Genomic DNA, 9,472 nt, shown 5'->3' with positions numbered 1-9,472 from the left:
GCTATTACAGGCATTTATTTATTTATATTTGGTGTCAAACACTGTTCAACTTTGTCTCTGGAAAGTGCTTTCTAAATAAACTTTTCTTCCTCGGTTACTTTCTGTAGCATATCAGTCTAAATTAAGACAATTTATTTGAAGGTTGACAGGCTTCTACAACTTTAAATTTTCTTCTAACTAATAAATCATTCAATTTTTTAAAATATTTTTTATATATTTAGGATTTGGATTTTTCAATGGAGAGTTGTTACAGAGCTTTTAATTAAACACCAAGAAGTTGTCATCAGTTTAAACACATTTCTGAGAGACAACATGAGCATCCTGACAGCTCTGCGGTATAACAGGGGGATGAACACACAAGAAGGCACTAACAGGGACTGTAAAGCTTCTGCAGATTTTAAAATACTTTTAGCAGCATGTCAACACAGAGGTGATAACTGGTGATCATTATTCAGCTTATGGTCTCTGCTTTTAATAGGGATAGCAAAGGAAACACTAACCAGCTAATTTACTTAATGAGCAAAAAACAAACAAACAGACGATTCATTTCTTTTTTTAGTTAATTCAGTTCAAAATGTATAATCATAAGTTGGATTAACTACTAAATTTACAATTCGTTCACTGTAAAGCAAATAGTGTGCCCCGGATTTCTCAGCTCTCCGTTATTGAACTTTATTTTTCTCCCTGCAGTGATAAAGTCCTGACAGTCTACTATAATCTTTAAATACGATCTAACGCTGAATAAATCATGCAAAATGACTGTTACAAAGTGAAAGGAAAAGTAGGAGTATGAGTTAATAAATAAATAAAGGATTATTAAAAATGCAATCTGGGCGTGTTTTGGTGTTATCTGTTGGGGTTTTTTTGTTTGTTTGTTTGTTTGTTTGTTTATGTTGCTGTTCCTGATACAAGTCAACACACATTTAAAACTGCAAATATTACACGTTTTATTGCAAAATATGATCGTCGTAGAATAACCGTCTTCACAGCTTAACAGTCTTATAAAAGTGAAAACAAAAGATAAAAGTTGTTTTTTAAAAAAACAAAACAATGATAAGGCCATATAAATACAAACCAGGTGTTGCTCCACAGGAAAGACAATGAACACACACAAACAGAAAGTATTATTGCAGGGTAGTAAGGCTGATGCAGCATCAGGAGTTTAACGTATGGTACATTCTTTCCCGGAAAACTGCTCCGAGGATTTGAACGCATGCACAATTCAAGATGATAAATTCTGTATATAAAATTCAATAATAATAATAATAATAATAATAATAATAATAATAGTAATAAACCAAAAAGTGGCGCATGCACGTTGAATTAGTTGATATGTTGACAACTCATTTAAAAAAAGTGAAAAATAAAAAAAGGATCAGACGTATCATGCAAAAAAGATTTGGGCTGACTGTAAGTCGGAATGTCCACGCACCCAAGAGACAACTCAACAGTCTGCATCAAAGAGGCCAAAGTATTTGCCAGTGTTAGAGAAGTAAATGTAAGGCGCGGCGTTTGCCGTCGGGTACACGACAGGGAACGGTATGGGTAACAAACATCCGCCCAGCACGCTGCTGTCTTTGTAAAAAGTTGGTAATTGCACGTTTTTTCCTGCCTCTGTAAAGTGATCGGCGGCCAGCGGCCCCTCCATGTCCGTGGACAGCTGTCTCTTGAGCTTGTTGCGGCGGTTCTGGAACCAGATTTTCACCTGGGTCTCCGTGAGCTGCAGGGAGCTCGCGAGGCACGCTCTCTCCGAGCTGCTCAGATAGCGCTTCATGTCAAAAGTCGCCTCGAGTTGAAATATCTGTCGCTTGGAGAAGATGGTGCGCGTTTTCTTCTTTACCATGGCTTTGGAGTCCACAGTCTGTTGCTGCTGTTGGTGGTGGTGGTGCTGCTGCTGCTGTGGCTCCTCAGCGCTGCACTCATTTTGCGGACAGGATCCAGCGGTGAGCGGCGGTGTGTTTCCCCCGCGCTGAACTCTGGGCTTCACTGTGAACGGAGCGACAAGATGTGCTTTGGTGCAGCGGTAAAGGCAAACGTAAAAACACCTGCGAACAAGCTGAGCAACATTCCAGTAAAGCAGACACAAACCGGCGTCCTGTAAGCGCTTCTGCATTTTCGCACTAATAATTTGAACTTTGAGCGTTTTTTTAATCTATTTGGATCTTTATCGTTGTGCTTCTAAACAGATTAATTAGCCTAAAATTTCCCTTTAATTCTATGAAATTTACAGATATGGTATTTGGGTATATCCGTCAGAGTTACCTGTCTCCTCTGTCCTTCGGACGTCCCACACATCCTCACATTGCTCCTCCAAAACATTCTTACATCCACCGTCTTTCTGCCCGTTTGAACAGTCCAAATCTCCACTTTCTTGCGGCCTCAGGTTGAGGATGTTGTCAATTGTGAAGGTCAAACAAGTGCTCCGACTGGGGGCATCCTCTTTGCTCATATTCCCCGGCATTTCATTTGCTCCTCCGAGAAACCCGAAACACCAACGTCTCTGGATGCTCCGAGCACCATTGCTCCTCTGCTGCCACTAGAGCACAGAGGAGCCGGTGCAGTAAATCAACGACCCGGAAGACTGCGGTTTAGCAGCTTTTGATTGGCGAGGTTGAGGGGGCAGATGAGGGCGGGATGCAGATTTACGTCTGGCTGCCATATTGGAGGTTTGTGCGCTTTCTTTCTGTCCACCCTGCTTCCCCGGGAAGTATGCAAAAACTAAGAGTTTGGAAACATTGCCAGTTATTTTATTTATTTACGTATTTATGTATTTTTTTTTAGATGCTAAATACTTTTTTTTAGAAGTATCTCTGTAAAGAACATTAACATGTCATTTTGACAGCATTTTAACTGCTGGCAGCATGAGAATTATGGGTTAAGGGGGCGCATAACATAGCCAAGTTTAACACAATAAGCTGTTCTAATCTGGCCTCCAACATTGTGCATATCTCAGCTTAACCTCATTGTTCTTTTTTATTTTCTTTGAAAATGTTACTCACACTATTAAAAACTATTCATCTCATGTGATACCCTCTTTTCTTTCTTAATTGCCCCTTGGGCATATATAAGTTGGTTTTTTAAAAAAAAAAAAAAAAATTGAAACCCACATACAACCTAAATTCCAAATAAAGATGCCAAATAAACAGCTGATGACCAAGAAACAGGAAAGAAACCACAAAACGCCTTGTGCATAAAATTTTATTCACATGTGAACATAGAAGTGTACAAAACTCTGTATTAAAATCATCTTAAATTAACAACAAAAAACAAAAGTGTCGGTCAATCAGTGTTGCTAATAGCCTACCCCTGCTAACAGCTATCAAAAGTCACAATATCACAAACACCATACTGGCTTTTATTTCATAAATGAGCTACATTTTAGTACTCATAGGTCACGTGTGTGGGTTCAAATTTCAGAAAGAATTCAACAGTCTAAAGCCACATGAGAAGATGTGTGATGGGAAACTCAGCAGTGCAAAGAAAAACTTTTTCTGTAACATGTGAATACAAGTTGAAAGCATAAAGTATAGAAAAAAGTATACAAAAATGAACTTTTGGTCCTGATTTTTGTCCTCAGAGGATTTTTCTATGTGTAACCTGATTGTTTGTGTTTTCATTTCCAGATTTTTCTTATACATTTACAAATTAATGAATTCCCAAAGTATCTTTTTCTTTGTTTTAATTTTTTTTTACATTGCTTTACACGCCATAAACATATTGACTCTTCCAAGTACGTGGACCCCTACATTTTCCAGTGACAGAAATCATCGCAAAATAAAGCTTTAGTTGGAAACTATGTGACTATGTGTGTGAAATGTCCTCAGTAAAGCACAGAGGACAGGATGGTGGGCAGCTTGAATGGTCCAAAAATATCCATCACAATTTCCATATTTCTAGAAATACTAATTTATTCCTGATAGTGCTAAATTTGGTACTAAATCTTAAAAAATGACCTTTACTTACAATAAATTGATAAAGGTTCTGCTAATGATGAGGAAGTTTAATGCTGAAAGTAGACACAGGCACCTTGATTTAAATTTGCTTGTATTTGTCTAAATTACTTCCAGAAAACATCCAAAGGAAACATTTCAACAGAGGATGACAATGCTCAGTGCACTGCAGGGATTAACTTTACTGAATATTCTAACATGAACATTTTGCAGCATCATTATTTGATTCATGTGAGTCACAGGTATACGAGATCTCTTCCACTCTTTAAGTCACACCAGCCCGGTCATCTGTGGCGTTATGAATGACACCGGATGGGTGAAGTGGCCAGACAGCGGATAGTTAACAGAGTTAGAGAAGCCAACTACTGGAGGTGACACGTGGGGCAGGTTTGTCAGTGTCAGCGGGGTAGTGACGCTCTCGCGATACAACACGGGAACTCTAACCACCCTCTGGGCGGCGTACGGTGCAGTGGTGCTGCTGGCTTCTAAATCTGCCGTGATCTGCCGTTTCCACTTGTTCCTGCGATTTTGGAACCAGATCTTTACTTGGGTCTCGGTGAGCTGCAGCGACGCAGCCAGCCCAGCTCGCTCCGAGCTGCTCAGGTAACGCTTCAGGTCGAAGGTGGATTCCAGCTGGAACACCTGGCTTCGGCTGAACACGGTGCGCGTCTTCTTCTTTCGCACCACTGTGATGTCACCTGAGGCCAAGAAGAAGCAGTGTCTTCTTTTAAAAAATTTATATATATTTCTAGTGTTGCATTTACAGACCATGTAGCTGTTAATTGATCAAATTCATGCTAACAAGTCTCCAGGTGAATATCTCCAAATAGGCAGTACTGCTATGCAATGCAATGAACGATGCGGTGCAATTTGCAATATTTAAGCTAATTTAATATTCATATAGCATTTAGATATAAAGTTTAATATTTTTATATGTAATGTCTCCATTCAGTTACTAAATGTATCATCCTTTGCTTTTATCTAATTTCTACAACAAAATAAAAATCAAATCAAATAAAACATGTTGCCCACTTCTGCTGTAACAGGCAGAGCAGGGTATGGCCCTCAGACCCAAGAAATGCTAACTGCACCCCTGCTCTCTAATGCGAACTTTTGAAAACTTGGGTCACTGCTGCTGTTCATGCACCTTATCGGAAAGAAAATGCACCTAATCAAGAAGATCTGCAAATGCTGCTTTTTTAAAATCGAAAAAAAAAAAAATTCCGCTTGAGTGAGTGTGTACTAGAACGGCGCATGCGTGCTTATAGCAGAGCACAATATATTATTTGTTTTTGTTTTTTGTGTCGTTTTTAATGAATTACGTGTACTTTGAGCTCACCTGTGTCACAGCTGTCCCCTAGGGAGACGCAAGAGGAGCGCGTGTCTTCCTCTTCCTTCTCATCTGTCAGACCGTCGCCTTCCTTCTCGGCCGGTTTGTCATTCTCCTCCGCCTTTCCCGTTAAAGTTGGGGAATCCCGTTCGCTGTTTAGCACGGGGTCTACTTGTTCGTGCGAGCGGCTGGTTTTGCAAAGAAGCCCTGCAAAGGATGTCGTGAAAAAAGAAAAAAAAGTTACTTTAAATCATCCTACACACTATCAGATTTGTGCCACAGCGGGGAATTGCTCGCATTCATACTGTCTGTCCTCTCCAAGATTATAAATACGCATCAGCTCTTCGCTGCGGGTCTATTTAAAGAACAAGAGGGAGATTGTTGTGAGATCGTTGTGTGGATGCCAAATGCTGTTTTAAATGCTTCTACGTGGCTGATAATCGGAGAGTCGGGATGTTTTACGCACGGGGGAAGGGACAGTGAACCCTGACCATGTGTCAAGTCCACTTTTGCCCCATTGAGACCCCAAAGCGAGACGCATAAATCATAAATGTTAGATGTGGGGGTTTGTGTGATGTTTGTTTATTAATAATAAAATGAGTTATATTTTAACCCGAATCTTGTAAGCGGCAAACAAGGAACAAATCGTCGAAACAAAAACGATCATTTGTTATTTTCAGTAACCTTTTCGATGGGACGAAAAGGTCAGGAGCAAACTCACTTCTCGAGCAGCCATTCGCTGTGTTTGCAAATGTTCCGCTCCCGTCCGACCTGTCAGTGTCGCTCAGACGCCTCGTTTCCAGACCCGGACACAATCCCGGGTCCTGACCAGTAAGTTTGAAGCTCGGAGTCTCCGCTCGCTCCTCGGCTGAAGAACGTCTTCCTGTCGTTCCCAGCAAATTCTCAATGTAAAAAGATGAACCTCTTGATGGAGGACCGGATTTCAGTCTCGGTGTTTTATCATCCAGCATGCTGACTTTATGACTCCACCCGTTACAAAAAAAAACCTTTTAAAATCCACCAGATGTAAATTTTATACTGTCATTCCTGGGAAGGCGTCTTATCTCGGGCCAGACGAGTCTTCTGCGCGCAGACCATCCCGACGCAGTCCATGTGAGGACAGCCTGCTACAGTTACGAGATACACAAAGCAAATTCGTTTCGGGTTTGAGCTGAGGGCAAAAAGCGAAGAGGAATTACTCCAGGAAATACCCGGACACGGTCTCGTAGTTTGTATGCTCTCGTGTGGGCTGCGCGATAGTCTGCCTTGAGGGACCGCAGAGATGCTGTATTTAGGTCAATTAGGGAGCAAACCAAGGCAGAGATACGGTGTTGTCCTCAGGGCTGGAGATGGAGAAAGCTCCATGAAAAATGGCACAGTGCACAGTACCGCCTATTGGTTACTTTTGTCCATGCACACTTTATATTTACCATTCACAAAATAACTCTGTTACACTCAGGTTTCACTTTCTTGTCCATAATGACACAGCAAAGCAAACATTTCCCACAGAAATGCTATTTTTATATTTTATTTCATTGGTTACTAATATCCAGTTATATGCCTTTAGATAAAACAGGGATAATAAACATAAATAAACCGTAGTAAAACATTTCTTTTTCTTCTTAAAATAGCAGAAAAACCCAAGACTAAGCATGATGTATGGACACTGTTATAGGAGGAGTATGAATCATAATTGTATCATTGTGCGCTAATGCTAATAAAAAGCAGATGCTGCTGATGTGGCATTCATGGCAAATAAACAACGTGCGTCAGTGGAAAAAAAAAAACGTTTACTGCGCTCAATTAACCGTGTACTTCTACCATACTGTGACAAAGCGGAATCTCTAGTCAAGTGAAAAGTTTAGTTTATCTTAAATTAGTTTTCTTGTTTAAATAAGTTCTCAGTAGGTTTGCGGTTCATTTCCCCTTTTAAAAATAAAAGCAAAATAAAAAAAACTGCTTTCCCCAAGACATCCTCATTCAAAACTTCAGCATCTAGAACAAAAACGTTTGTCACAAAAAAAAACAAACAAAGCACCTACTGAACACAAGAAGCAGCCTGCTTTTTTGAAAATTAATGTTGTGTGTGTTGTAACACCAGTGAGATGTGTAACCTTATAATGTGACAAAGTTTTACAAGCCCATCTTTTAACCTCAGCTAAACCAAGCTAACCTCAGCTTAAGGTAAGCACAGGAAACATGCAGTCTTCAAAATATGGGTATAATGTAAAGTCAGCGTTTCAATGTCAAACTCAGTGAACCTTAAAAACTGAAGCAAAGTAACAATAAGAAAAACTGATTTTTGTATTTCTCAGTGCAGTTTGATCTGAAGTATAACTTCAGAGAACAATTTACATTTTGTAAAAAAGTGACATATTCTGCTTGCACTGGGTTAGAGTTTTGGTTACATTTGGGGCATTACTGGTGATGACTTTGATTGGTGGGCAACTCATTTTCCCAATTGGTTACATGAAAAACTGGGACTGTTGTGGAGGGCTGCACCAATACACTTATAATGAGAACAAAATAGTATTGAGCAGAACTGAGTTCAGCTTATTCATGTGGCCCTCGACAACAGTCCCAGTTTCCTGCCTCGGAGGGTTAAAAGTCAGATCAGTGAGTAGCTTTATATCAAGTTCAATAACAAGAGAACTTCAAATATGGCAAAAATTAGGATAAGGCAGAAGTATTTGACCACGGTTAAGAGCTCTTTCCAAATCCTATGAACATTCAACTATTCAAGGAGAAATAATGTATCTTTTATTGAGAGAAGCCCTGCATCACCTTGGGTGCCCATAGATGGACTGGCTGTGTGCTGTAACTTAAAATAAGTTAATTAATGCTGAAAGTGGAAAATACTTAGTCAGCTATGAAACTGTGAACAGCGGAGTCAAACACAGCCATGTTTGGAGTTGTAATAGGATTTAAACACTGTGAAAAGCTTACTTTCATCTGTAAGCAGCCTTGAACTAATGCTCAGAACATTCCAGGCTGCAGGATTTTTTTCAGGCTACGTGCTGATCAACTTTGTCATACTTACCCTTATTTTCTACATATTTTTGCATTTGAAAGAATCACACCAGAATACAGCATGTATTCAGAAACAGAAAGAAAGAATGTGAACATAGAAATGGAAACAAATCTTCAAATCTCTGATCAGACTTTAGAGAAGAGAAGCAAAGAGCAACAAACACTTCTCAGAGAAAAGTGTGTAACACCCCCACCAACATTTTTAAAGCTTCATAATACAGCCCACCACTTATGGTACAATTTCCCACATTTACCATGTAATGCTTTTGATTTTAGTATATCTATCTAAAATAAAATAAGTATCTAAAATACTTAGTGGTTCTTACTTAAACAAATATAAGTATTTTTCATTTAATAATGGGGTGTTTTAAAGGCCAGGACAAGCCGTGTTTCCTGTTCTTACCTTGTAATTACACTTTTGCAATTAGGGGTGCTGGCTGCACTATAGAGTATCCTTCATTTTTGTGTAATAGAAGAGTACAGTGGCAAAGCATATTCTCCAGCCATCACCCAAAAATGTATCTGGAAGGTATTCATTAAATTTAAAAAATATATTATTTATTTATTCATTCATTCATTTATTTGTGTCTCCTTCATTTAAATATACGGTGTAGGTAAACACCAATGGAAAAAATACAGTTTAATTTTATATATATGTCCTTTTTAAACTCCCAGTTATTATTTATTTGGTCCTTCTTACATTTTACATATCATCAGGAACTGATAAGTATCTTTAGGGCAAAAGGTAAACCATAAATTCTGGTAAATATTATGTTGCATCTTAATTTGCACAAAGTACGAACTTAATTACCAAATTACAGTTTAAAAAATGTGATTAAATTAATGTAACAGAATGCCAGAAATGCATTTGGCTTTCTGTAAGGTGTGATGATGTTCATTTACTGCCAGCAGTTGTGATGGTAACATGTCAAATCTCACAATTTTGTTCACAGTTTGAAACTGTTGTTATTAAATACATCTTAGTTTTAAAATGAAAGATGTCCAACAGTATGAAAACATTCATATTTCTTTGTTAATGGGAGGGTTTAAAACACCAGTATCCAACTTTTAGGATTTCAATCTCTATAAAATTCTGAAAATATATATATAAATATATATATATTAATGAGGACTTTGTTTTTATAACATTTCATTTAAGTAA

The 9,472-nt window shown here is 38.7% G+C and overlaps 2 protein-coding genes across 2 annotated transcripts; both read right to left on the bottom strand.

Annotated features, from left to right (window-relative positions):
• Positions 1-922: 922 nt before the first annotated feature.
• LOC146521869 (homeobox protein Nkx-2.3-like) lies at positions 923-3,103 on the bottom strand. Its single transcript, XM_085155484.1, has 2 exons — positions 2,263-3,103; positions 923-1,986 (listed from the first exon to the last, which is right to left on the bottom strand). The coding sequence occupies exons 1-2, from the start codon at positions 2,459-2,461 to the stop codon at positions 1,445-1,447; spliced, it is 741 nt and encodes a 246-aa protein (XP_085011610.1). The 5' UTR covers positions 2,462-3,103; the 3' UTR covers positions 923-1,444.
• Positions 3,104-3,182: 79 nt separating this feature from the next.
• On the bottom strand, positions 3,183-6,688 carry LOC146521868 (homeobox protein HMX3-like). The gene is made up of 3 exons (XM_085155483.1): positions 6,002-6,688; positions 5,290-5,487; positions 3,183-4,648 (listed from the first exon to the last, which is right to left on the bottom strand). The coding sequence occupies exons 1-3, from the start codon at positions 6,249-6,251 to the stop codon at positions 4,221-4,223; spliced, it is 876 nt and encodes a 291-aa protein (XP_085011609.1). The 5' UTR covers positions 6,252-6,688; the 3' UTR covers positions 3,183-4,220.
• Between the last annotated feature and the right edge of the window lie 2,784 nt (positions 6,689-9,472).

The sequence above is a fragment of the Neolamprologus multifasciatus genome, chromosome 3 (assembly GCF_963576455.1).
Source record: "Neolamprologus multifasciatus chromosome 3, fNeoMul1.2, whole genome shotgun sequence".
Lineage (NCBI taxonomy): Eukaryota > Metazoa > Chordata > Actinopteri > Cichliformes > Cichlidae > Neolamprologus > Neolamprologus multifasciatus.
This window is presented reverse-complemented; position numbering and strand designations above follow the sequence as displayed.

Excerpts from the sequence above, each read along its gene's own strand:
- LOC146521869 (XM_085155484.1), bottom strand. The coding sequence starts at position 2,461 with ATGCCGGGGAATATGAGCAAAGAGGATGCCCCCAGTCGGAGCACTTGT. Across the intron at positions 1,987-2,262 it reads CCGAAGGACAGAGGAGACAG|TGAAGCCCAGAGTTCAGCGC; the intron begins GTAACTCTGACG and ends CTCCGTTCACAG.
- LOC146521868 (XM_085155483.1), bottom strand. The coding sequence starts at position 6,251 with ATGCTGGATGATAAAACACCGAGACTGAAATCCGGTCCTCCATCAAGA. Across the intron at positions 5,488-6,001 it reads AGCGAATGGCTGCTCGAGAA|GGCTTCTTTGCAAAACCAGC; the intron begins GTGAGTTTGCTC and ends CATCCTTTGCAG. Across the intron at positions 4,649-5,289 it reads AGGGGACAGCTGTGACACAG|GTGACATCACAGTGGTGCGA; the intron begins GTGAGCTCAAAG and ends TCTTGGCCTCAG.